This window comes from Carassius carassius, chromosome 35 (genome assembly GCF_963082965.1).
Source record: "Carassius carassius chromosome 35, fCarCar2.1, whole genome shotgun sequence".
Taxonomy (NCBI): Eukaryota; Metazoa; Chordata; class Actinopteri; order Cypriniformes; family Cyprinidae; genus Carassius; species Carassius carassius.
Genome location: NC_081789.1, coordinates 21,299,904 through 21,327,429, shown reverse-complemented (window position 1 = coordinate 21,327,429; position 27,526 = coordinate 21,299,904). Strand labels below are relative to the sequence as shown.

Here is a 27,526-nt window from a genome sequence, read left to right as displayed (position 1 = left end):
TTCGTACATCTATCTCCCACTTTGAACTATTAGCAGATGAACATGATATATATAAATTACTTTCTGCCTCCCCTGATGCCTTTAATTTGATTTCTCATTTTATGGATGTTTTTATTGGTCAGTTAGACATATCTACCCTGTATTTGAAAGATTCCTGGGAAAAGGATTTAGGTATTCAAATTACTAATGAGGATTGGAAAAAGTCTATCAAGGTCATAAATAAATGCTCTATTAACTCAAGACACCAACTTATCCAATATAAAGTAGTACATCGGCTTCATTATTCTCGGGTTAAGCTTAACAAATTCTACCCCTCCATCTCCTCTAACTGTAACAAATGTGAATCTGCAGAGGGATCCTTGGGACATCTTTTCTGGTCATGCCCAAAACTTTATGAGTTTTGGAGCGAAATTTTCAGATTCTACTCTGAGGCTTATTCTTGTATCCTTGCCCCTGATCCAGCAATTGCTGTTTTTGGTTGGTCTGACTCACTTCGTGGGTTCAGTCATCAAATTAAAAAAGCAGTCCAATATGGAATGGTGATAGCTAAAAAAATTATTCTTTGTCTATGGAAAAAGGCATCAAAACCACTTTTTAAATCCTGGCTTTCTGAACTCTCTAGCACTTTGCATTTAGAGAGACTTAGACACAGTTTTTCTGATAGCATTGCTGGCTTCGAATCCATCTGGAAACCTTTTTTAATTACCTGTCAAATGTCAAGGATAACAGTTTGAAGTTATGACCTTTTCATTGTTTGTGAGATCATCATATTGCCTGTGCCCACTGGCCCAGAAATATATGTGTAACATAGTAACCTATGTATAAAACTGGAGGAACTGATGTAACAATGGTTTCAAAATTCTTTTTTTTTTTTTTTTTTTGTCCTTATAAGTTGTTGTTGCTTTTTTGTATTGTTCTGTGTTGGTCAAAATAAAAATAAAAATATAATATTCAAAAAAAAATTTACGCTTGCTGAACATAAACAAGTAAATATAATTCAGCCCATAACCGACAGGCCTGTCATCTGTGGAGGTTTAATGAACTCTCTCAGGCATTTCCACTGCCTACTGTAACACCACCAGAGACTGTGCTATTGATTAACACGCATTAAACAACTTCAAAATTAAATGTATAGAAATCAAACATTCAAATCTAATGTCCCAAACTGCCTTCGAGAAGTAAACAAAGAAAACAAGAACTTCAAAGCCTCGAACAAAACCAATCATTCATATGTTTTGAGGCTGATACAGTCCTCATCATTACTGATGTATTTACAATACTGGGGGGATGGGGATAAAAGAGGCAGGACATCCTGTCAATAGCACTCAGAAATTCAGAGAGTGCTTTTATTGATTACTCTGCCTGATTGAAAACAGGACAAGTTTACTGCATGGCTTTCTTTAGACATGAGTTTGACATGAGTCATCTAACAAGAAAAGCAGAGTGAAAATGTGTTTCAGGTCACTTTTGCATATTGCATACTATTGCATACACTTTGCATATTATTTATAGATTATATTTGTATTATTATTATCTAGAATATTATTGCTTATTATTAAATACAGACACAAATATAAAAACCTAAAGTATTTATCTAATTTTTGCAATACATACCTTTTCAACAAACATCTGTCATAAAAGTGTGAGAGTTTAGAAAACTCGCTGTTGAATTTAGACAAATCTGCAAGTAATGATCCCAGACATCTCCATCTGCAGAATAACCTCAACCAATAGGATTCTGTCTTTAAGTTGAGCAAATGGCTAATCCTGTGTGCCCATTAGACGATTATTACACTAACAGCAGGTTCAGGTTGACACCTCTGCTTTGCAGCAGAGTCAACTCACAGTGCGTACTCCGTAGATCAACGCTGACGCCTTTTAATTAAGTTTAAAAAGACCCCTGTACTGAAAACAGATATATCCTTGGAATTCAGAGCTCTGACTGGTCAGAAACAGGTGATAGCGGAGATTCAGTTTTTTTGCTTGGGGGATGACTGATGAATGACTACAATGAGCTAAACAGGGACAGAGCTGTCAAAACAGAAGCTCTGATCGATATAACCGCCCTCATTGGGTGCTCATGGGCTTCTCGGACACACTTGGACATCTGTGTCAGAATGAAACAGTTTTGGATATTCACTTCACAGCACATTTTTTATGATTACTCAAGGAGCAACATGTTGCAAATTATTCCTAAACTCTCCTTATGCCCTATTAATATAAAAATATATAACATCTCCAGGTTTTATTCCTTCAGTTGTCAGTTTTGTAATGCATTCCTGAAGCAGAAAATTCTGGGAGAAGTGATGGGCAACTTGATTTATGTTGATTGAATTAAAAAGTAAGTATGCTTCGTAGTGTCTGTGCTGTGCAGCTGTTGACCCAGCTGAATTTATGGCTCTAATCTTCCAGGTCGAAATTCTGGACTCAAAAACCTAAGAACAGCTCTGTTTTCTTGACAAGGTAAGCAGATTTCGCCTCTAACAAATCTGCTGCACTCAGCCAAAACTTCATAGTATATTGTTTTATCTTGTTTTTAATGCAGGTTGAACCCCATTCAAGCGTAATTGACATTAAGCGTTTGTTTCATAAGTCAAGTTTTACCCCACAGTGGCTTTGATATTGTAGTTTTTACCTAGTCAAATGTGAATCTTTGTCACATTTTTCCTCAACTGCGCGTATGTGTCCTGGACAGCCTGATGAGTTTTATTTTGCGTTATTTATTTATTTATTTATAATTATTTAGTTTTGGAGTAAGTTAGTGCGTTAGTGCCTACTTTCATAAAATAGTAAATTTAAAATGTACAAAACAACCGGCCTAGCATCAATATGAATAGTGTAACAATACTATAGTATATAAATCGATACCTGAGACACATGACGTGTCAGTTGTCTTTTCGCGGTGTGTCACATGAAACCGAATCGGTCTTAGCAAATCTACTGGCTGAAAGAACTTTTAACGGGGTACCTGATTGGTTGTTTTTACATGGACGAGCTGACTAATAAAATGCATCGCTATGGAGTGACTGACTACTAAATCTCGCGATTGAGCAATCACAATCAAGTATTATAGAGCGCGTGCAATAATGAACACTATATTTAGTTTGAAATAATATTGTAGAACAGGTATTAATGAATGTAAGTTTTAAAATATTTCCTGTTGCTTTTCTCAGGTGTGTAGCTTTAAAGATAACCAAGAAACTATTTAAGGACTTGTTTACTCCTTGGGTAGAAATGGAATCATAAAAAATCTTTCATCTGCTCCATTTCCACCAATTGCTAAACCCACAAACTGAATCGAGGGATATTATTCAACTCTGCTGCTTTTAAAAACTAACCAGATGAAGACTTGGTAGACAGGATGTTACACAAACATCGTGGATGTTCTCAGATGTGCTTTCCTGATGTCTTGCCACCTCTAGCACTTTTGAAGGTAGCATTTTTCAGCTTTCAGAAACCAAGATAAGTGTTATCTGCCAAGAGCTGCTTTGATGCAGCAGGACCAAAACCTACACTTACCTAAAACTTTAACACTAGCTGTAACAAATCTACTTATGAGTTTTCAGTTTTTAGAAGGAAAAGCACTGAGAGATGATGACGTGCTACAGAATCTGCCTGTCGGGACCTCAGCGACCTTTTATTTCAGAGACCTTGGCCCACAACTGGGATGGACGATGGTAAGAGTGATTTGCAAAATGTAACTCTGAGAGTATCAAACATACAATCTTTAAAACATCACTGCTTTGCAGGTTTTTCTGGCAGAGTAAATGGGTCCCCTTCTGATATATCTCCTCTTCTATGTCCTGTAAATCTATAACCACAAACACACCTTCATCTCCAGCTCTCATCATGTGGGCAAGTACCTTTTGTGCTCCATGGAAGAAATAAAGTCATGGATTTTGAATTTTTATTACATTTTTATTTTCTCTTCAGTCTGGCTTGTGCTTGTTACTCTTTCCACTATATTAAGAGGCTATTTGATACTATCTTTGTGCATCGATTTTCTAATGGCACCATGCCTCTCAGAGCCATTATTAGCATGAGTGTTTGGTCACACTGGTCTGGTTAAAACAGTTATTTAATACAGTTCAGTTATTTTCTGAGCAATTTGACAAACTGAACAATTATGATTAGGAAAACTAAAAGTGTGTCCTTAAAGCTGAAGCTAATTCTCTGAATTTAAGTACTAGTAGAGACAAACCTATTAAAAAAATTATGTAAATTTAATACATTAATAAGAAATATGATGTATATTGTTTGTATTCCAGTTATGTGAGGGAGGAATTTTTTCCATCCACTGGTCACTGAACAATTTAAAATGTGAAGGTGGGTGTATTATGTCAAATTTCTATGGTATAACAGATCAGGATACTTGTGTATGACCCAGTTTTTTGTTGTTGTTTAAAGGTGCAAAATGTCTGAGATTCCCACATCCATCTAAAAACCCTTTTACATGGCTCTTTTACTTTGTATCATGTCCCAACTACACATGAGGTAACAGTACCATTGTCATAATCAAATATATAACACCTTCTACTACCTCTGACTGATTTATCAGCTCTTTGCTTAAAATTTTCATCAGGTGAGTGCTTAGGTGGGCCTGTCTATCATGACCCAGTGTGTGCCAGGTCAGCAACTGCCATCAAACTTAGTGATTTTGATATTGGATATATATACTGAACTACAAAAATATATATTATTTAAAATATATTAATAAATAAATATATTAAAGTTGTTCATTTACTTGTTTCTTTTTTCTTTCTTTTTTTTGCTATTGGTATTTTGTAAAAAAAAAAAATACAAAATAATTGATTAATATAGAACATTTAAAATGTACAATATTTGATCTTATTTTTATTTACCATTTTATTTATTTTTTATTTTATTTTTACATTTGTCTTCACATTTATAGGTTTCAAATGACCATCTGGGCCAAAGGAAAACAAAAAACTTACACCCGGGAGTTCAAGGACTACCCAAACCTCCACATGTCAATCCTCCCTTTCATCCTCTGACATTCATATAAACCAATTTCAGGTCAAAATCCAGAGACATTATGATTTCAGCTGAGAGAACTAGGACACTTGACTAGGACACATGAAAATGAGGCTGATTTATGAAACCCTGTGAAAAGGATTATGAAGTTAAATCTGCTTTTCAGCAATATCTGACGGTTATCATGCAAGATGATGTCTAACATTGTTGTGTTTACAATGGTATGCCACTTGGGAATTTAAATAAGCAGATTTGTAGGAATTTGTGTTGACACAAGATATTTCTGTTGGTTAAATCCAACTACTTCAGCATGAAAGAAAATAGTTTTTCTTAATTTGTTTTACTTGAAATCTAAATAACTGGTTCAAATGGTTATAAAATAACAATCTTTAGCGACTCCAATATTTCTAGACTGTTTTGATGATGGTAATACTATTGTATTCATTCTTGACAAGGTGGACAGTGAGCAATACAATTTTTAATAGTATTATTTTTACAAGAAAGAACAAATCAGCTTTGTACAATTCCTATCTACAAGCCATTTTAGGCAGTAAATTACAAAACTGAACATTCAACATTTTACATTTGGTTAATTACAACATTTGTTTGCTACACTTTTCTAACTTGGCAAGAATTATTAAAGCCGTGACTTGCAATGCATCACAATGCAATATGCATTTCAATAGCAATAGCCTTTGCAATAAAAGCTATTGCATCATTTGATTTGTTTTTAAAACAAAATTCTTTGTAAAAAAAAAAAAAAAAAAAAAAAAAAAACACCTTGACATTGACATATTAAAGTGCTACTGTATTCATAAAACTAACTCAGTCCAGTTCTGTCTGTATTTCGTTGTGATTTGGTTGCATTTCAATAAAAAAATAAAATAAAAATAAACAGGCCAAGCAAGGGAGGTGTGCGAAGCCATTACTGCGTTTGCTTTGTAAAGGAAAAAAAAAAATACTCTTCTTCTTTTATGACTCATTTGGGCGCCCTGCCAGATGACTCCAATTGACCTGCTCAAATGACCCTCTTCAGTAAAGATTTCAAGCTTTCGTTTTCACTGGAAAGACTCTCATGTCCCGCCGAGCACCGGCTGCCCTTGGGTGCAGCACAATGGCATCATCTTCTCCGGATTGCTGCTTTGCAAAATTCACAAACACCTACAGGGAGTGAAACAAAGAGAGCGAGACTACATGAAGAGCCAAAATGCCCTCGTTCCAGTGCATTTGTCACATGCAGGCTTGTAAACAAATGGTGGTGGTGTCTAGTCTCATACATTTTACAAGCTTAAAATACTGACAAATATTTAAAAACAAGTAACTGGTACAGGTTTATCTAAGCCAAAAGAATCACACGAAATACCTGGTCCAGAGTTGTCTGGGACACCGAGTAATCTTCGATGTTCAGCATTTCCTTGTTGGCCAAGACTAGCTGGAAGATTTTGGCCAGGGAGGAAGAAGCGATCTCGTACTGTAGAGTATTGTAGTGTTTCTCTCTCTGAATGCAGCCTGGAAATGTGCTCTCCATAAATGCTTCGGCCGGATTCAGATCTGGTGCTGTGCCCGCTTTGGCTGCTCTGATTTTCATGGTGACAATATATCCATCACCAAATCTACAGGGAAAACATTATAAGTAATGTTCAGAGAATAGATACGCAAATACAAAAGATTTTGGACTGTGGAAAATGTATACCACTCAAAATTTTTACATGAAGTGAAAATTTGTGATTTTACTTGTATTTGAGGTGCTGGATTGTGCCAAGACACTTAAATGTTCCGTTCACCATGATGGCCAGTCGTGTGCAGAGAGCTTCACATTCCTCCATGCTGTGGGTTTTAAGAAAGACTATTTATTACACTTTCTTAAAGATCAATCTATCTATCCATCCATCTATCCATCTATCTATTATATATATATATATATATATATATATATATATATATACACACGGTATACATACACACAGACACACACACACATATAAATAAAAGTGCTGTCAAATGATTAAACACATCCAAAATAAACATTTTTATTTACATAATATATCTGTGTGTACTATGTATATTTAATATGTATATAGAAATACACACACAACTGCAAGAAATCTAGAATAGAGTTTACACCTTTATATCTCACAGAATTGTTTGATAAAAATTTGCAACCATCTTTTTTTATTCCATGGTGAAAACAGGCTTCAATAGCTTATTATATAACATTTATAATTTAGCAGTATATATAAGTTCTTGCCTGTGTGATGTAAGGACCACTGCCCTGCCACCCTGAATCACACTCATGATGGAGTTCCACAGGAACCTCCGAGAGTGAGGATCCATTCCTGTGGTTGGCTCATCCTGGCACAGGAAAAAAAAACATACTTTTAAAAATCCTTATCTTATTCTAAAATAAACTGCACAGGAAAGCTCTTACCAGGAGCAGAAGAGCTGGACAGCCAATCATTGCAATAGCTGTTGAGAGTTTACGCTTGTTTCCACCACTGTATCTGCCGGCAGTGCAGCCTGCATACTCAAATAAACCCAGTTCCTGAATTCCCCATTCAGCCACCTGCAACAATGAGAGATAGAGGCCTCTGTCAGAAATCTTTAGAGAGAAAGAAATAAGAAGAGATAAGAAAGTAGAATATGGTCTCACTCTGCTGATCTCGGATTCCAGGACTCCTCTGAGCCGAGCGTATAAGTGTAGATGTTCTCTTCCTGTTAGAAGATCATCTATTGCATCAAACTGAGGGCAGTAGCCCATGTTCTGGTGTACATCCAGAATGTTGGTAAGAATGCTGGAGCATCACAAGAAATCAACCAAGTTGACAAAATTAAAATGAGTTCAAGTCAAAATTAGTGTGTAAGGTGACATGTCATTCAGCCAAGTATGGTGACCCATACTCAGAATTTGTGCTCTGCATTTAACCCATCCAAAGTACAGACACACAGCAGTGGTTTCCTAACAGTTTTCATAAAAATTGGTGTTGCTCAGGTGTTGCTGTGTAGGGAGGTATGGGTGGTTGGGGTATTGCTATGCAGTTGCTAGGGTCTTCTAGGTGGCTGCTAGGGTAAAAATAACAATCGTTTCAGGGAGGTATAAATCCCATTCATTTTCTCCAAAGTGGAAGAGATTTTTAATGACAATGTTGCTATGAGGTTGTTAATTGATGGTACATGCTTCTGTTGAAGCCATCATCCTACATTATTTCTTACTTATTTCTTAAATAATCAGCTAAATTCCTAAGGAAAAACTACATGACCCATGATTCTGCTGAGAAAGCTCCACCAATCATTCAATCAAAACAAGCAAATGCACGAAAGAACCTCTGTATCACCCACCCACTGCCATGAATCTCTCAGACTCTCAAAATACTTTGATTTGCAGCAAACAATACTTGAAAATCAGACAAAGTTTTTCATGCTGTGATTCACCTTGTTTCTGGTTAATTTGGTTCATGGCTAATAACTCGTAAACAAAGACCTTTTCAAAACCCCCATGTTAAAAATTATGAATGGAAAAATGCTTCCAGAACCAAGGCCAGGTGTATGGCACCTTTACTCTCTGTAGATTGAACCATAAATTAAACCAAACTGAGAAATGTTTTTAAAGCATCACAGTACACACTCTTTAGTTCTATCTATAATTAGCTCAAATGTTTGTTAGCCAGATAGCGAACTCAGTTGCTAGCACTGCTGTCTGTGCAAACTACCATGAAAGAAAACACCCGTTAAGAGGAGAATCTTCACTAAAGATCTATCATAACCATAACAATCTTGTGTTACAAACCTGTAACCAGTCACAACCGCTTCCCCAGAAGTGACATCTATGTCTCCTGTCAGCATTTTGAATGTGGTAGTTTTCCCAGCACCATTCACACCCAGAAGTCCAAAGCACTGTGGGGGAAAAACTTAAGTTTAGGCAAAGCTCATGGTAATCTTAGAACAACCAAATGTCTATATTGATTACCTCTCCTGGAGACACTCCTACACATATCCTGTCCACCGCTGGCCTGATCGTTCCAGTATACGTCTATATAGATTAAAACACACTCATGATCACTATTGCATGAAACATTACCCATCATGCACAATTATAAAGCAGACAGACTTGCCTTTGATAGGTCTTTTATCTGTAGGATGTCACTAGAGCTTCCTCCTTTGTAAACCTTCTCTCTCTCTTTGGCCACATCCACATCTTCATCAGTTATTGGCGGCTTTTTAAAATCTGACATGCTGTAGAAAGAGTCAGCATATGTGTATATGGAGATGCAATATTTCCCCTGGAGTGACTCGTTTGAATGTTTTTCTTCTCACCAGTGATCCAGGAAGAATCGGTACTGTATCAGAACGTTCAGGATGAAATAGGCAAACCCCTCTATCACCATGAACATCACATTCTTTCCCACAAAGTCCCAGCTGAAGGGATCCAAACTGAAGTCCTCACCTGAGACACGTTAGATGCGCATGAAACTCACAAAAAGTTCACCAACCTTTGCATCTTTAGAATCAGCTATAAATTATGTAAATTATTTTATGTGGCTTTGCAGTTATGTGCAGTTACCAACGTAGTTCAACGAATCGTGTTTCCCAAAATCATCGTTCAAACAAACATTTGCAAACAGCGTAGCAAACTTGTATGGAACTACAGCTTTCAACCTGTGGTTAGAGCATAGTTTCTTCTCAGCAAGCCACTGCGGGCTTAAAAGAATGATGCTCTTTGGCACAATAAGTAAGTTATTGCGATATTCTGGGTGTTTTGGTGATATTCTGGGTGGTTGCTAGTGTGCTGCCAAACAGTTTCCTAGGTGTTCTTGGGGTCCTAGGGTATTCCAAGGGAATTTAGGGTTGGTGCTAGTGTGTTCTTCCGGGCTGCTAGGACATTGCTATGCAGCTGCTAGGGTGTTCCTGGTGGATTTTAATATGCTGCTATTCAAGTTTCCCCCCAAGTCGCCAAGTTCATACTTTTCTAGTCTGTACATACAGTATTGCTTGGATGACTTCTAAAATATAAGTCCATTTTATCACTCATACAATATCTTAGAGAAGTCTCTAATTAGTTAAAGAGACATCTCGATTAGTCCTTGTAGACTTTAAGAAGTTTTGAAGACCAGTTTGACCCAGAGTCTGATCCATTTGGTTATCAAAAATAATTGCTGCTTTAAATTGCCTCCAGATGCAATGTGAATCTCCTATGAAGACTTGGTTGATAAATCTAAGGTGTTATATTTCCATCATGTTGACATATAGATTAAAGCTCAGTGACATTTATGGAGGCCAGATCACTGGGTCCAGACCTTGCCAGGGGCCGGGCTAGGGTTGCTTGTGGCAGCCTCAATAAGACCAATTGAAATGTGAGGTGGGAACAGGAGGAGGACTCACCAAAGCGTGCATACACGTCCATCACTGCCCGGTTCATCGCCATGTCAATGAGCCCACGGCCCAAACAGAAGTGAGGAAAGACAAGTAGAGCTTTCTTCAGCACCTGGTTACACTTATACAGAGCCTGCAAAAGTACAGACAGATGGAGGATGAAATGTCAGCTTTACACTTGAATTTTTGGCCTGAAAGACTAATGCATTTAGAACATGATTGAAATTTTAATGATGATATTAGAGGAAATTGTGGAAAATTTAGACTACTGTACACTAAAGTCAAGGCTGAGATGTTTTACCTCTGTACTGTCAAACAGGTCTAATATAAATGTGATGGCACTGCTGTTGATGCCAATGAAGAGGTTGATGCAGGACAGAGAGACGTACGCTGTGCTGGGCACGTTAAATAAATATGACATCGGATACATCATGGGAGTCACCGACCAACTATTTCATAGAAAAAAGGCAGATTTGGATATTTTTAAATATTCATACAGTTCAGATTTATAGAGACTACATTTTTATCTTCTGATACATTTCCCACTTCTTTTTATGAATGCATGAATGATTCTGATTCTATCAAGATATGCATTCTTATCAGAAACAAAAAGATCTTCAGAATAAGGGGTTTGTGCTGGAGTGTCTGATTTGGAGCCACACTAGAAGACTCACTGAGCTGAGGAGAGTCTGAAAGACATTTGGCTCTCGATTGCACTGCTGATGTGATCGAGGGCCAAGTATCTACTCTGGGAAATGGCAGCTTGAATAAGACACTGACAAATCACCCTTCAAACCTTTCATTGGGGTTTACTTAACATCCCTTCATCTCTCAGGACAGTATGTACTGTTAAAGCTACTGAGGGTGACTTTTTTTACATAGAGTACTTTTGGATCGTGACCCACATACCTAATAAGAAAGACCTAGAAGTGCTGCTCTGCTAAAAGAAATGTAAAAGGATCAATGAAAGACGACATGGATTTTTCCATTACCCATAAAGCATCAGGAGAGCTATCAGGGCTTGCAAGTTGCCAGGCGAAGTGTAGCATTTTTTGTCAAATGCAATAAAAATCCCCACAACCATGGCTGCACTGACAGCGTAGTTTATCTGAAAAGACAGGACAACAGCAAAACTGAATTATAAGACCATTTCAAGGAACATAAGACAATGCTTTGGAATAAATACACTTATATATTTATTCTATATTTATTAGGGACTATAAATGCACTTATTGCTCAAAACAACATGTTTCAGCTTTCTTAGTATTTAATTTATGATCATTATTTTCCAGACCAGTTGCAAACTTACCCAATTTATCACCAAGAAAATGTTTTCTGGCTGGCTAACAGAGATTTTTATTTTTTTAATTGCAAAAATGAATTGTTGATATTCTGAAAGCATTAGCAAGAAAACTATAAATCAATCAATAATGTTTTGCATAGTATTTTTTTGGTAAAGTGTGTTTATAACATTTATGGCATTACATTTATAGTGGTAAAATTTCCAGCTTGTTGCATATTTTCTTTTTGTCAAGAATTTTTTTTTAATAATTTCATTTAATCAACAAAAGTATTAAATAGCAAAATGGTAAAGAACATAACGTTTTAAATACTTAATGAGGAATGTATATATATATATAGATATATATATATATATACACAAAAAACATTTTTTTTTTGTGGGTCCAGTAATATATTTTTTTTTTTTATAACATAATGCAATTAACAAATGAAATAGTGCAGAACATGACATTTAATAATACATTATTTCAAGCAAATAAAGAATTACATTGCTAAAAATAAATCTTTAATAAATAGAATTTAAGTTTTCATTATTTATTTATTTGTATTACTTATTTTTGTAAAGCCAGTGACAATGTTATGGTTGGTTGTAGAGTCTTTATACTAACCATGTCCCAGAAGAAGTTAGCAATCCAGTACACCAGAGGACTGACCCCACTCACAAACTGCAGGTGTTTGGCCTGCGTCACTCTCTCCTGAATCAGATAAAGCACAAAACTGGCCGGTACGAAGGACATGGCGAAAATCACACAGATAGCGACCACTGCATCCACAGAGGTGGTCAGTCTGAAAGAAATGTAAGTAAACAATACTTACACAAAGAGAAGAACACTTACCTAAAAATGTTTGGCATGCATCTACTGAGAATTACAATAAAACAACTGTGTGAAGTACTGTCAGCATTATACTCACACTGTGACCTCCGACAGCTGTTCCTTAGTCAGGTTTAGTGGATGATTGATGGCTGTGATGCCATACTCATTTAAATCGGCTCCAGGAGGCAGGTTTGCTCGAAGGATAGCGTTATTTGCCACATTCATGAAGACCACCATAGCGTGCCAGCCTTTGTTATTGAACCACACCTAGAGGAGATAACAAATGGGTTATTTATCTTGAATAGGATGAGCCGAGCTCCTAAACTGTGACAGGAAGTGAAGTTGATAGAAATATCACCTTGACATTGTTTTCAGTTTCCATATATCTCAAGAAAGTCCCAAACTCCTGCAGAGTAAGCTTTGAGTATCTGCCCTGTAAATGATCACAACAGTTGTTTTTTTTAAAACTGAAAGCAATTTTTATTAATTACTTCGCTTTGATTACATCGATTCCCAGTGAAAACAACCAGAACAGTTACCCCTGTGACGTTAAGAAGACGTCCTAACTGAGCAGCTGCATTCTGGATGGTTTTAGGATCCACATCGAGAACAGGAAGTAGTCCTCCCACAGAAATGCCACCATACCTGAAAAAATGTTTCAGATCAAATGTATTCAGATCACAGAATGCATGTATGTTTTCTCTATAAGTGTCCACAAGATGGAGTCGTTGTATTTTCTACTTATGTTAAAGACACCCATACCTCTGTTCATTCACCCAGTACTTGCTCTTCAAGCTGTACAACAAAAACACAAATAAGATGAGTTCCTGGAAACATAAGAGCGAGTTAATGAATGATTAGACTCAAATCAGCCATAATACCTTGTCCGTATTAAGTTTGGGTAGGTCTTCACCAAATAATCAGAGACGTTCCTGCCGGTTAAATCCATCAACACGTCACCAGTGGACTGAATCCTCTGAAATGCAGGAAACACATCACTATACATCATTTTAAAGACTTTATAGTGTCGTATCTATAGCTGAGAGACAAACCTGGGGAGGAGGAAGACCTCCAGCACCTTCTGGACACACAGGTAACATGGTGAGTTTGTTGGGTGTGCTGCACTGGCAGCTGGGAGACGGACTGATGTCTGTCCATTCTGGGTTCCCCAGCATCTCAATGAGCGCTGGGTTCACCAGGGGCATCTCCCACTCTGTGGTTATGTTATTACAAGGATATTCTCTGTGGGAAAGAAAAATGGACATGGTAAGCAAGACAGACACCTTGGGATATTCTGTAATATCAATAGAATGCATGTAAACATACTCTAGAGGTTCATCCACCATACAGCGAGTCCCAAATCCAGGTCTGTTTAGAAGAACCTCACCAAAATACCTCATATCTGGACTTTGCATCTGTTCATTACTGAAAAGGAGATTTAATAGACTGTTTTAACTGCTTAGTGAACTACTTTCAGTGAATAATTAAACCAATTATGTTCCAGCGTAAATGTACTGTACCTGAAGAAGGTGAACTGTCGGCCGTACATCCATGGGCTTAGAGTAAGACTGGGGTATTCGCCGAACGGAGGAACAATCAGCGTGAACATCAGAGAAACAAGGACAAAACTAGCAGGCAACACAATCTGAGGAAGAGAAGATGCCAGTGGGCATCATAACAACTGTCATTTTTTAACCGAATCCTATGCACTTCGTCATTTACGTTACTAAGCAACAAGTTTCCAAAGCAATGCTGTTATTCTGACCTGGGCGAGGAAGTCTTTGCCGGAACGTGTGGTGTGGTGATACCTCTTTATGACAAGAGCAAAAAACTGTTTCAAGACCAGACAGATTCCCTTCACCTGATGAGATCCTCTTCCATCTTTGCTGGTTGAACTTGCAGAGTTGGTTTGTCCGTTAGCATACAACGACCTCTCTGTATCTAAAAAAAAAAAAGATAAAAAGCAGTCAAAATCCAGAACCCAATCATTTTCATTATTATTTTTAGAAAGTTCTGGTCAACTTATATGGGTTTTCCAATGAGAACTTATGCAGTATAATGCTGGTACAATTTAATGGTAGCATATAGGCAAAACATAATAATAAAAAAATTAAAATAAACAAAAATACACATTTATTTACACTTAATAAATTAAAAGCAAAAATATGCACACACAAAATTTGGGGCTAACTACAATTATTCAGCCATGCTGTGAAAAAATAATAATAACTATAGCTATAGCTATAAAAAGCAAGCTTAACCTTCTGATGCATTCATTCTTAAAATCACAAATTATTTTTAAGTAACTATAATATCTCGCAGTCATTTATTCTTAAAGATGCCATTTGAGTTACACATCTGTCAAACATATATATTACTTCATGCATCAAAGGGTTAACTGGCACCATATGCACTATTTAGCATTTACTGTAGCACTATTTATTTTCTAGAGGTATGTTTCGACAATATCTCTTTGTTGTGTCCTTTAACTCTTTATGTTGTGTTTTTGCAGATAGCTTTAGCTGGGATGAAGCATTATAAGCCTGACAGACTAAATCGGTCATCACCTTCTTCTATATTCACTTTGACTGTGTTCTCTCTATAGAGACTCGCAAGAGATTTCTGTTGCTGAACTCTGATGTCTAAGGGGTTCAACCACAAAAACAGACATCACAATCACAACATACAACACCCACAAGCACCATAAACTGACAGATTATATACAATATGTGCATATCCAGGATGGAATGACAAATAGTAGACTGAAAATCTTACCAGACTTAGGGTTGATGTGAGCAGCCTCTCCGTCAGCTGTGACCTTCAGAAATATCTACAGGGCACAAAAGAGACAAAACGTAATTTTTACCTGTTGTACAAAGCAAGATGATGGTGCTTTGTAAAATATTGATCCCTTACTGCAATAAAATAAAATAAAAAATAGTGACCTCCTCCAGTGAAGTGTCTGACACTCCAAAACTGCTCAGCCCCATGTCTGCCAGCGTCTCTTCCAGCTCTCTGAACAGGCTGGCGTAAGAATGATGCTTGAAGCCCCGGCTGGGCAGTAGAAAGGTCAGCTCCTGCCCTATGACCTCTATAAGCCTGGCCTCCGGGACATGATGGTGAACAAGGGCCATGATTCTCTCAATGTCCCCTGAAAGAGTGAGATACAACCTTAATTATGATATTTGCAGTTTGGTTACACTGATCTAATATAAATATACTATATGAACTTTTTACCTTCCATCTGTCTTTCTGTAATTCTGGGCTGCTCAACGGAACTCTCTTTAAATTTGGTACAGAGTGAGCATTTACAAGAGCAGTCCTCAGTACAGTCACACTGACCCTGTAAGAACCAGAGCAACCTTGTGAGTCTAGCTACTTTATATTCTCTTTTTTGATAGATGATAAATGTCTCACCTCCTTTCTGACATGGGACGGCTGTTCTTTAATGCGCCGCACCAGAGTGAGGTAGAAACCAGCACCCAGGCAGTTCTTCAGGAAGAGAGGAGAGCCACAGCAGTACAGACGACCCTGAGAGATGATGGCCACACGGTCACTCAGCAGGTCAGCTTCATCCATGTGGTGTGTGGACAAGATTACAGTACGACCTGAATAACACACACAGAAACACACACTTTTACAACTCTGCTTAGAGTAGAAATGGATGGATGGATGAAAATATAAAAAAATATAAAAATATTTAATATATATAAAAAATAAATAAATCAACAAAACATACTAAATATATAACATAAAATAACATTTATTACATAATGGATTCTCTAAAATATATATTTTTTAATAACTAATGTCTAAAATAGTTATATAAAATATATTTAAGATGAAATAAAATGTACGAAATATATCAAATGTAAAAAAAGTCTGTTTAATAAACAGATTTTGCACATGGATGGATGGATAGACAGAAAATATCTCAAAAAAAATTTATTAAATAAATAAATAAAATAAATGTATTAGAAAGATATACGGATGTATATTATATATATGTATATATACTGTATATATATAAAATAATAACAAATAAATAAAATGTACTAAATATATATAATAAAATACAATTTATTACTGTATACTGACTTACTGTATATAGATGTAGATAAAATAAAATACATATCTGAAAATAAATAAAATAATTACATAATACAATTTTACTTTTTAGAAAGATATATGGATGTATAAAAATATATACAAATTATATATATGAAAACTATTAAATATAAAAAAATGGATGGATGGTTTGGTAGTGGAGGAATATGAATTATCCTCTTTGATAGACATTTTTCAGGAGTGTGTACCAGCGCGGTATTTCAGCAGAAGGTCCCAGATGGAGCGTCTGGAATACGGATCCACTCCTGATGTGGGTTCATCCAGAAACACCACTTTAGCACCACCAACAAAAGCCATGGCAACGGAAAGCTTCCTCTGCATACCACCTACATAAGAAGACAATATCCACTTGTCATTTCTCACAAATCTCTATCAATTTAGTCTTTTTACTGAAAGGACGGCAGAATAAACAGAATTGAGTTCCGCTTATAAGGATTGTTAAAGAGGTATTGATTATCTAACCTGAGAGGTTTTGTGCCTCCTCGTTCCTCTTGTGAGGGAGACCAAGATCTTCCAGCATATTTTCCACCTCTAGCTGGGCCTCAGGTAATGGCCGACCCTTTAGCAGAGAGTAAAACAAGATGTGCTCTGCTACCGTCATACTGCAGAAGAAAGGGAGATCAAAACAAATCAGCATTCTGACAGATAATATTTTAGCAGGTTAATCAACATCCTTCAAAGTGAATCAGATGAGGGGTTTACGAACTGGTGAAAGATGATGTTATGTTGGGGGCACATTCCCAGAGATTTACGAATAGCATCCATATCAGTTCGGATGTCTTTCCCATAAATATATGCTGTGCCAGATGTGGGAGGGAACATGCCAGTGAGAATAGACCTGTGGGAAAGAGGAGAAAACTTCTATGTATAACATTCCCATAGACAAACAAAGATCTATCTCGCTGGGTTTTGGATACATACATGGTCGTGGTTTTTCCTGCACCGTTGTGACCAAGGAAAGCAGTGATCTGACCCTCGTAGAAGGTGATACTAAGACCATCCACAACAGGTCTAGAGCTGCCGCTGAACATCTTATATAAGTTCTCCACACAAACTCCAACCACCAAACCTGATGGTTCAGGCTCGAAAAATAGCCTTCCTGGAGGCAAGAAACAGAAATAGGAAAGATATGATATAGAATGTATAAAAAAATAAATGAAATGTGAGATCTATAAAATAAAAATAGAAAGAGGGAACAAAAATACAATTATTTTAAATATATAAAATGTAAAATATATTAAATATTATTTATATATAATAAGTAATAAAATGTGTGAAAAAAACATGAAGTAATGATTATTTTGTTTAAAACCATGGCTGTTAGGAAATGCTGTGTTTACACCTTGAATCTTGAGGTGAAAGGAATGTCTCTGGTGGAAGTCGTGGCCTAATGGTTAGAGAGTTTGACTCCTAACCCTAAGGTTGTGGGTTTGAGTCTCGGGCCAGAAATACCACGTCTGAAGTGCCCTTGAGCAAGGCACTGAACCCCCAACTGCTCCCCGGGCGCCGCAGCATAAATGGCTGCCCACTGCTCCAGGTGTGTGTTCACGGTGTGTGTGTGCAGTTTGGATGGTTTAAATGCAGAGCACGAATTCTGAGTATGGGTCGCCATACTTGGCTGTATGTCACATCACTTTTTTTCATGTCATTGTCACAGTGATGGAATAAACATGTCTAACGCTTCTAATATCCATTAACAGAAACTAACAGAAACCCGGATTTCAACCTGCCAGCCATGCAAACAGACACAAGGCCACCGGCTTCCCACAAAGGGCACAGACAGAGGTGTGTTTTTGCATCAAGTGTGATTATATTAGTGCACATGTGTGCTTGAGCACACATGCCTGGCACCACCTTTTACAGTGCGCTTGAACTTAAGACAGCTTGCAAGTGCTGATGGAAAACACCAGCGAAACTAAGACTCTAGTAATTACTCCCATGGGGCTCCATCAGTTCAAAGCCAAGAAACCTACTGGATGCCTGCGCTCTAGTCAAGCAGATAAGCCTGGTTAGTTCTGTGAATACATCTGATGGGATCTTTTCCAAGAGTAAGAAGAGAAGCATCAGCTTCATGTTTGTTATAATAGGCTCCTTTACAAAATGCTGTAGAATGAAAGGTTTCCCCTGATAGATAATAAAGCCATTTTTAAAGAAAAATTCACCTACTTCACCCACAACCCAACAAGCTGATTGGCTCATGTTGCATACCTAGCCAATGAACTTACTGCTTTACTTTTAAATGGCTGGTTAGCATTCTCGAAAGCAGTTCACAGCACACATTCAGAGTTCCTCTGAAAGCCTCCACCTTCCCCAGCTCCACCTGTATAGATCTGATACAGGTTAATATATGTGGTATTTGTGCAGCCAATATTCACACCACTGTATCGTCATATGTTTTGGCAGTAGCCAGTTCCTGTATTTGCTTTGCAGCAGCAGCAACAGCAGCAATAATCTATAACAACAGCAATAACCAACAGAACCAGTTGGTGTTAAGATAGACAGTTTATATGGAATAGCTGACCTAGACTTAACCAAACCAGGCAGACAATGCCTGAGGAACAAGAGAAGACCAGCAAACCACCTTAGGCTGGCTTAAGTTGTGTTTTTGTAGCATTTACAACACACCTGATGAGTCTGTGTTCATGCTCTTGTTGGTCGTTTCCTCTTCATCAGCCCTCTGGAGTCCTTTTTCTTTCTCTAGTTTCTCCCGTATGTCTTTATGTTTGCAGGACCCTGGCGGCTCCGGAGGTTTTTCGGGTGCTGTTTGGTTCTCTGCCTTCTCATCTGTGTGGTTCACCAGATTATCAAAAGCAGGTTTCTCCACTACTGGCTTTCCAGGAACTGTGTAAAGAAAGATTAGTCAATAAAAAAGTTGATGCCATCACTTATAATAAGTCAAAAAGTCACTCACCTTGTTTTAGTGGCTCAGGTCGGTTTAACCAATAAGAAGGCTGGATTGGAAAGTAAAAAGGCCGACCAATACCATACTGGCCTGTTGATAAACACAAGCTACGTCATTACGATCCGGTGTATTTTTATTATCAAATAAACTTGAATATACAACAGTTTACCTGGGAAAACATTATCGAGGTACCATGCGAGAACGCCATAAAGGACCGTATCCAATACCATCATTATTATTGAGATGAGAAAGGAAAACTCGTCGCCCTCCAAAAGGCTGGTTTGGATGTTATCCCACTGCAGACCAAGACCTTGCTCCTCGTAACGGGACAGGTACTCTGTCCCAAAGCCGAAAGCCACCTGGGACATCAAACTCTGATGCACAATAAACAATTTTAGAGTTTTCTTAATAAAAGTGTATTGCATTATCAAATTTATAACCTTTATAAGAAGTTTTGTATAGCATTTGCTCAGATTGTACAGGGAAGTGAAATCATGTGACCCACCGCCATGATTTTCATATCCTTGGTGATGCGGTCCTGCCAGGCAAAGCAGACTATGTGCGGCAGGTACAGGGTGAAGTAAATGATTCCACTACAGGCTGCTGCCAGGTTAGCCTTGTTGAAAAACACACTCATGAGGAAGCACTGCATGATGGTTGCTGTGGTGAAAGTGAGCAGGAATAGGAAGAGGATGATGGGATTGCTGTAGTTCAGCACTTTTCCTCCCTGTGAGAAAACAAAGAGGTCCTTTTATATTCTTTACAAGTATTTTAAAATGTAACTATGTTGGCTTATTGACAAAGCCACATACCGATCTACTATTTGAGATTAAACCAAATTTCAAACATTAACTTGTCTTGTTAAGCTTAAGCTTTCAAGAAACGTAATAAAACATGCTAAAAACAGACTAGCATTGTAATAAAAACATGTTAGCATTGTGTTAAAACAAGCTAGCAGTGTGCTAAAAGTTATCAATGAGCTGAAACATTCAAAAGTATGCTAACATTATTTTAAGACATGTTTAAAACATGTTAGCAACATGCTAAAGCATGTTAGCCAAATATTAAAACAATACTAGAAACATATCGCTGGCTTTTTTTTCTTACTTCAGCTATGGAGCTAATCATCAAACTTTAAACTTTCAGATAAACCCTTAACCATGCTTTTGCCACAAATAAAACGAAAGAAAAAAAAGGTAACTATAGTTAAACCATGGAAACCACAAATTAACCATGGTAGTAGTAAAACTGTGGTTCTACTAATGATAATCAAAACCCCCCAAAAACATGGTTACTACACTTTAACTACAATACAACCATGGTTAATTTTCATAGCTTTGTCAAGCTAACTTCAAAGTTTAGTTTTTTTCTTGCATGGCAAGTCTGAATTTTCAAGTCTTAAGTGTAAAATGATCCTTCATATGTCATTTTAATATGCTGGTTGTTTGATTCAAGATTCTTTGATGAATGGAAAGTTAAAAAGAACAGAATTGATTTAAAATAGAAATGTCTAAACTAGTACATCGTCAAATGTAATTTATGATTGTCGCCACAAGAGGTCAGTATAGTAATCTGAAAATAGAAAATCTTGTAGCTTATCAGTTTTGCTCACACTGTAGTTGAAAGCCACTTAAAATAACATTTTATAGGGAGAACGCCCATTTTTCTTAAAAGACATAGCGGTAAAGGTTCATGGATAACCTTTTAGAACTGGAACCAACAACCTTTTGTTATTTAACCACTATTTTAATGCAAAAATGAAAGAACAAAAACACTGTTTTACTGGTCATAGGTGGTCTAAGGGGTTTTGGACACCATCTCTTACCATGATAATAAGAGTAAGCAGGGCTGTGCTGGAGGCCATCATGAAGAAGGTGTCGATGAACCATGTGCACCAGAGCACACGGTTAGTGACACCCATGGCCTTCAGAGTCTCTTTCAACCTCATCTCCTTCTCCAGCACAATGCTCTTCACCGTCATAGAGACAGAATAGACCCAGGCCAACACCATGAAGATCGGAAAGCAGCGGTTCAGAGTGAGCATGAAGCTATAGCATGTGTCATCAATGAGGAGAAGACAGATCATTGATTAAAGAAGAATGATAATTGAACATTGAAAAAAAAACTAATTTATGTGCATAAAACATGGATGCAACAATATTCATATTCTATCAGATACCAATATAGTCCAGATATATTATGCATTACTATCTATAAATGTTAAAAATACTGAGTGTGATACTCACAGGTCATCCACATAGCAGGGATAGGGCATCTGCTGCAGGTAGACTCCTAAAGGCCATTCTTTCCCTGTGTGGGTCTTTATAATCCCATGTTCTATCATATCCTGCAGGTAGGCAAATCCTCCCCATATATACCGCAGATCATCCATGGGATCAGCCCTAGGCCCTGGATCCCAGTATCTGATCAGAGGAGAGGATATGCAGTGAAATAAATGTAAGGAAAATCAAGATCTGAGGAATGGCTCAGCACTGGTTACAGACAGACCTGTCTTTGATCTTATTTGTTCGCTCCACGACATCAATGTCCATGCGGATCTTGAATTTAACATGAGGGGGCACCTTGGTGGTCCAGGAGTACATGTCAACAAATACCAGCCCTGCCCAAAACTTGCTCTCTCCAAGAAGGTTCAGCGCTCGATGGGTCAACTGGTCCTCATCAGAAATGGCAGAGAACTTGTCCAGGACTAGACACTGTAAACACAGGGGACATATACAGTAAGTGATTATATTGTAACTGTAACTGATTACAAACAAAATCAACCTATTAACTCTGTAAATTTCAACATTCCTGGATGAACCTAATGGAAAATTAAATTACTAATAAGATCATGTTTTCATGACAGTGCTGGATGTCAAAATGAATCCGATCAAACTGTTCCACTGTTTTAGATCTGCATCAGACACAAAACTACTATCCAAAAAGACTTAATTGAATTGTTTGGTATTAATTTGTTTTGAGCTTGGCGTAGGATGGTGGGAGTCTATTTGAGATCTTGGAGACATTGTTCTCCATGTGGATGGTATGCACTGCCATAAACCAGCCTGTGCTTTCTCTTTGTGTAGGCCGAGTAGACTGACAGCTGTATCGAATTGGACTCATTCGTTGGGTTTGTCTGTCACTCCTCAAGAGCTGCTAGCTGAGACAGAGACAAAGACTAAAGACACACAGTTTAGATAGCAGAGGTCCTGCTCTGGCTGGCACAGGCTGCCTTAAGCTCACCCTGATTTGTATTGAAGGCATTCAGCATTGAATTCTACCATTAAAGAGCTCTCCAACACTGGCAAACTCTCAGTGAAAAATCAAATGCTTTTCTTTGTTACACTTGACATAAGAAAGGCAGAGCCGGCTGAGAGTGACCGCTTGCTTTTCACAGCCTCTGAGCAGATCTGTGTCTCTTTTGAAGGACTAAATGACAAGTGAATTTGGAAAGTCTGACTTGATGGTTGTACTAAAAATGCAAGCATACTGCTGACTGCAGATATTTACTGTATACTGTATGGTGCAAACTAATTCAAGCAAATGTATGCTTTTTTATACCTCTCCATATCGGTTTATAAGGCGAATAATTTGGTCAGTCAGGTTAAAGATGTTCCGCCAGTCAAAGTTAGGCATGTGCTGGTCTCGATCCTCCTCAGGGCCATTGTACAGGAAGTTAAGGATGTGTTGGCCAGTGAATGGAGTGTCTTTAAGGCCTTTGTTGATGTAATCCATCACTGTGGGATTTCTGATGGAGTCCTGAAATACAAAGCACAATATTATGGAATTGAATGAAACATTGCATGAAATACTTCACTAAAAATGAATAAATCTCATGGATTGGTGCCATCTTTTCAAAGAAAGTTTAAGAGACAGTGTTTTTACCCGAAGCATGTTCATTTGTACACCATCCTGAAAGAAGCTCCACACCTGTGGGCCCACCTCCTCCCAGGCCCGACCCATGTTCCTAAGTCTTTCTAACTCCTCAAAGGTGGTGTTTGCCTGGATTAAGACACACAAATACACAAACTTACATAGTTCAGATGCATTCAAAGAAAGTAGGCAGGAACAAATGAAATAATCTGTTTGTTAAGCATTCAATGGCACAGTAACAATAAAGACAGAACAATGAGTTTGACCACAGAATGACTGAATTCCCACCAGGAGCAGTTTACACAGTCCCACTGAAAGCCCTTCTGCATAAACAGAGAAACTGAAGCCCTATAAAGCTGATCTGATGGGACCACAGCCATGGCCCAGTGCCCATGCCAAGCGTGTCCACACCTGAACAGGGGCAAAAGCCTTATCTCCCTCCTTACTCTCCTTCTCACTCTCTATCACTCTTTCACTCTCTGTTTTTTTTTTTTCTAATTGTAAGATGCACAAGGTAAAGATTCACATTTACATTTGATTAATAACACCATTGTGGTCTTGAACAAAATTACTCAAGTCTGATTAACCCTGTAAGTAAAAATACAGTACTGTAAGTTGCCATGGATAAGAACATCAACATTTATATATATATAAAATATAATGTATGTACATTAGACTTTCAGATGCCAAATACATAAAAGCGACTACTTATCCAAAGTGATTTACATGGCATTTAAGGTATAGTTGATCAGCTGCTAGCAACTTGGTGTTGATAAAACTATCCTCAAATTTTTGAGCCACAGGAATGCTAAGGGTTCACTATTAGTGTTAAGAGAGGAAACTCATTTACAAAGCACCCAGCCGAAAAACCTGCAGTCCTGCTTACATAAGAATTGAATGGAGCAAAAGTCAGTCAGCTGGGTCGTATGTTCCGAAAACACACGTAGCCTCTATGGGAACCCGTTAGACCTGCGTCATTTCTCCTCTGGCTAACCCGCTGACATGTCTGCAGCAATGTGCTGATTTATCTGACAAGCCCGGAGCGAGATTAGCCATTGCATTAATGCACTCATCTGCTGTTGTTCCAGGTGTGCGTGTAGTCAAAGAGGAGCTTTTTCTCTTACGTTTTTAATGATCTGTCTGGCAGCAGGGGAATCGGGAGCGTACAGGATTTTGCCCATCAGGAAAGGCTTGACTGAACTCCACACAATCCTTGTGACCGGATTGGACTCCAAATCCTTCATGAGGTCATTACAGAATGGAGCTGAAAGAGAAATGGAGTTATGAGAAACACGAGAACATTCTCTTCTCCGCTTTTCCTCTCTATCAGTACTGAAGTGTACAGTACGGTACTCACTGGCCGTGTGATCATAGTTGTACTTCCCCTCTCCCCGTGTGCTGTTGATGCCCAAAAAGGCTTTGTAGTTGTTATCCTCGTACCAGTTGAAGGAGGTGACCCTGGAAAAGGCCCCTTCAGTGTAGCCACAGAATAAACTGGAGGTGGCGGCCATGAGTTGGCTGAAAGATGGGGAATCATGGGATTGAAGCAGCGGAGAAACCACTTCCAACAGGTCTCGAGAGCTAGGTCTTTCAAACAGCTGTTGAGGAAAAAAAGTTTTGAATTAACTAAATGTCTTTTTCTAAATTTTCTAAAAACATTATTTCAACATGAGTTTTGAGAATATTGTGGCCCCAAAATTATTCAGATTCTTTAGGCACATTGCATGCATAATGCATGAAAGTCAGTGCATTACAATGTTTTCTTTTTGTTTTGAAGCACAAGGTCGAATTTCCCAAAAACGTTCGGCACAAATGTAAAATTATGATAATTTAATGGTTGTCAATCTTGGAACATGGAGAACATGTCCATAGTTAATACATTCATTAAAAAGTCATTTTTGAAAGGCATTTTGTGGCCCCCGAATTGCAATTTTGTCCTTAAAATGTTTTCTGTATGCATGTCACCTTTATTTATATAGCGCTTTAAACAAAATACATTGCGTCAAAGCAACTGAACAACATTCATTAGGAAAACAGTGTCAATAATGCAAAAATGAGAGTTAAAGGCAGTTCATCATTGGATTCAGTGATGTCATCTCTGTTCAGTTAAATAGTGTCTGTGCATTTATTTGCAATCAAGTCAACGATATCGCTGTAGATGAAGTGACCCCAACTAAGCAAGCCAGAGGCGACAGCGGCAAGGAACCGAAACTCCATCGGTGACAGAATGGAGAAAAAAACCTTGGGAGAAACCAGGCTCAGTTGGGGGGCCAGTTCTCCTCTGACCAGACGAAACCAGTAGTTCATGTTAAAATGAACATTCTGTCAATTAAATATGCATGACTTCTACATAATGTGACATGCATATTGTACATAGTGCACATCCTCAAAAGGGTTCCTGTTTGTTAAATGTATACTTTTCATTCAAGAAATGGAAAGTATTCACCTTTGTGTACACCAAAGCAAGGGAATTTGGTGCACAAATTCATTTTTGATTCAGAATTTTGTGCAAAAATTCAAACGCAAATGTCACTGTCTTTCTGTATGAAATGAAGAAAAAATAACTGCATTTTTGCATGAAATTCTGCATTTTGTACCTTGTTAATTCCTTTAGTCCACTAAATGAGCAAGGTTACACTTGATAGTCCATACAGGACCATTTAAAATCACACAAAAAAACAGTTTTGAAAAGTAAAGCTGCAGACACTGGTTTGGATATTTTTTATCCAATACAATGACATTCATATCCTGTATGTTTAACTTAAAAACATTTCAAGGCCCCTTTAGATACAATTACTTCAAACTTATAGAACAATAACAAATAACTCAGCTATAGCTGTTGTGCTAAAACATTTATAAAGTGATTGTTACCAAAATTGCAGCAATCTCTACAGCTTACAACAAAGGCATCGAGAAAATTCTTGTATAATAAACTGAAAATCTTTTTTTTCTTCTGACAACATTTCTTATCATATTTCAGCAATCAAATCATTTCTATCAGCTGTTTAGCGAAGACTAGTGAAGCCAGATTCACAAATGAATCACTCTTTTGATCTACAGTAATTGGACAAACAGGAAATTCCGTTTGATTCATTAGGACAGTTCACTCACGCACTGAATCATTTGCAACAGTTCACTGAAATAATAACAGGATATTTTATAACAGATAAGGCAGAAAACAAAAAGAGCGTTGGATGAGGTGGATATTTAGCTATACAATTCCGAAAACAAAATTTACAAATATTCTATTATTTGTCAGTGACAAACAGCTCTTTATTTCACATGAATCAACATGTGAATGTCTCTGTTCTGGAGGTAAAGATTATGTATTTATTTATGTACAGTACAGGCCAAAAGTTTGGAAACATTACTATTTTTAATGTTTTTGAAAGAAGTTTCTTCTGCTCATCAAGCCTGCATTTATTTGATCAAAAATACAGAAAAAACAATAATATTGTGAAATATTATTACAACTTAAAATAATAGTTTTCTATTTGAATATCCTTTAAAAAAATTATTTATTCCTGTGATGCAAAGCTGAATTTTCAGCATCATTACTCCATTCTTCAGTGTCACATGTGACATCCAGTCTATCACATGATCATTTAGAAATCATTCTAATATTCTGATTTATTATGAGTGTTGGAAACAGTTCTGCTGTCTAATATATTTGATGAATAAAAGGTTAAAAAGAACTGCATTTATTCAACAACAACAAAAAATTCTAATAATATATATTCTAATAATATATTTTCTTTACTATCGCTTTTTATCAATTTAACACATCCTTGCTGAATAATAGTATTGATTTTATTTAAAAACAAAAAAGAAAGAAAAAAATTACTGACCCCAAATTACTGACCAGTACTTTTTTTTTACTTTTCTTTTACTTTTTATTCATCAAAGTATCCTAAAAAACTATCACATGTTCTGAAAAAATATTAAGCAGCAGAAATGTTTCCAACTTTGATAATGAATCATCATATTAGAATGATTTCTAAAGGATCATGCAGGTTGATGAGCAGAAGAAACTTCTTTCAAAAACATTAAAAAATAGTAATGTTTCCAAACTTTTGGTCTGTACTGTATATCGAAAACAATATATATATAAAAAAAGAGTATCAAAATTTGGGCACGCTTTATT

General features: G+C 37.2%; 1 protein-coding gene and 1 pseudogene across 1 annotated transcript in view; one reads left to right on the top strand and one right to left on the bottom strand.

Annotated features, from left to right (window-relative positions):
- The first annotated feature begins 3,205 nt into the window (after nucleotides 1–3,205).
- Nucleotides 3,206–5,286, top strand: LOC132116221 (very-long-chain enoyl-CoA reductase-like; annotated as a pseudogene).
- Nucleotides 5,287–5,453: 167 nt separating this feature from the next.
- The window catches only part of LOC132116222 (retinal-specific phospholipid-transporting ATPase ABCA4-like), a 31,234-nt gene continuing 9,161 nt past the window's right edge, over nucleotides 5,454–27,526 (bottom strand). The window contains exons 9-51 of the mRNA XM_059524933.1: nucleotides 24,740–24,980; nucleotides 24,507–24,646; nucleotides 23,395–23,511; nucleotides 23,071–23,268; nucleotides 22,018–22,223; nucleotides 21,756–21,932; nucleotides 21,335–21,557; nucleotides 20,015–20,236; nucleotides 19,679–19,883; nucleotides 19,519–19,599; nucleotides 19,233–19,448; nucleotides 17,529–17,706; nucleotides 17,314–17,445; nucleotides 17,070–17,209; nucleotides 16,796–16,933; nucleotides 15,897–16,087; nucleotides 15,717–15,822; nucleotides 15,425–15,630; nucleotides 15,255–15,309; nucleotides 15,047–15,121; nucleotides 14,245–14,420; nucleotides 14,000–14,124; nucleotides 13,806–13,904; nucleotides 13,532–13,721; nucleotides 13,361–13,455; nucleotides 13,242–13,274; nucleotides 13,019–13,124; nucleotides 12,838–12,912; nucleotides 12,577–12,746; nucleotides 12,273–12,450; nucleotides 11,355–11,470; nucleotides 10,664–10,811; nucleotides 10,372–10,495; nucleotides 9,307–9,436; nucleotides 9,105–9,225; nucleotides 8,960–9,022; nucleotides 8,780–8,886; nucleotides 7,646–7,787; nucleotides 7,424–7,558; nucleotides 7,244–7,347; nucleotides 6,730–6,822; nucleotides 6,359–6,608; nucleotides 5,454–6,156 (exon numbers count right to left, since the gene is read on the bottom strand). Coding sequence (XP_059380916.1) covers nucleotides 6,040–6,156; nucleotides 6,359–6,608; nucleotides 6,730–6,822; nucleotides 7,244–7,347; nucleotides 7,424–7,558; nucleotides 7,646–7,787; nucleotides 8,780–8,886; nucleotides 8,960–9,022; nucleotides 9,105–9,225; nucleotides 9,307–9,436; nucleotides 10,372–10,495; nucleotides 10,664–10,811; nucleotides 11,355–11,470; nucleotides 12,273–12,450; nucleotides 12,577–12,746; nucleotides 12,838–12,912; nucleotides 13,019–13,124; nucleotides 13,242–13,274; nucleotides 13,361–13,455; nucleotides 13,532–13,721; nucleotides 13,806–13,904; nucleotides 14,000–14,124; nucleotides 14,245–14,420; nucleotides 15,047–15,121; nucleotides 15,255–15,309; nucleotides 15,425–15,630; nucleotides 15,717–15,822; nucleotides 15,897–16,087; nucleotides 16,796–16,933; nucleotides 17,070–17,209; nucleotides 17,314–17,445; nucleotides 17,529–17,706; nucleotides 19,233–19,448; nucleotides 19,519–19,599; nucleotides 19,679–19,883; nucleotides 20,015–20,236; nucleotides 21,335–21,557; nucleotides 21,756–21,932; nucleotides 22,018–22,223; nucleotides 23,071–23,268; nucleotides 23,395–23,511; nucleotides 24,507–24,646; nucleotides 24,740–24,980 — 6,144 coding nt within the window. The 3' untranslated portion in view covers nucleotides 5,454–6,039. The remainder of the gene's footprint in view (nucleotides 6,157–6,358; nucleotides 6,609–6,729; nucleotides 6,823–7,243; nucleotides 7,348–7,423; nucleotides 7,559–7,645; nucleotides 7,788–8,779; nucleotides 8,887–8,959; nucleotides 9,023–9,104; nucleotides 9,226–9,306; nucleotides 9,437–10,371; nucleotides 10,496–10,663; nucleotides 10,812–11,354; nucleotides 11,471–12,272; nucleotides 12,451–12,576; nucleotides 12,747–12,837; nucleotides 12,913–13,018; nucleotides 13,125–13,241; nucleotides 13,275–13,360; nucleotides 13,456–13,531; nucleotides 13,722–13,805; nucleotides 13,905–13,999; nucleotides 14,125–14,244; nucleotides 14,421–15,046; nucleotides 15,122–15,254; nucleotides 15,310–15,424; nucleotides 15,631–15,716; nucleotides 15,823–15,896; nucleotides 16,088–16,795; nucleotides 16,934–17,069; nucleotides 17,210–17,313; nucleotides 17,446–17,528; nucleotides 17,707–19,232; nucleotides 19,449–19,518; nucleotides 19,600–19,678; nucleotides 19,884–20,014; nucleotides 20,237–21,334; nucleotides 21,558–21,755; nucleotides 21,933–22,017; nucleotides 22,224–23,070; nucleotides 23,269–23,394; nucleotides 23,512–24,506; nucleotides 24,647–24,739; nucleotides 24,981–27,526) is intronic.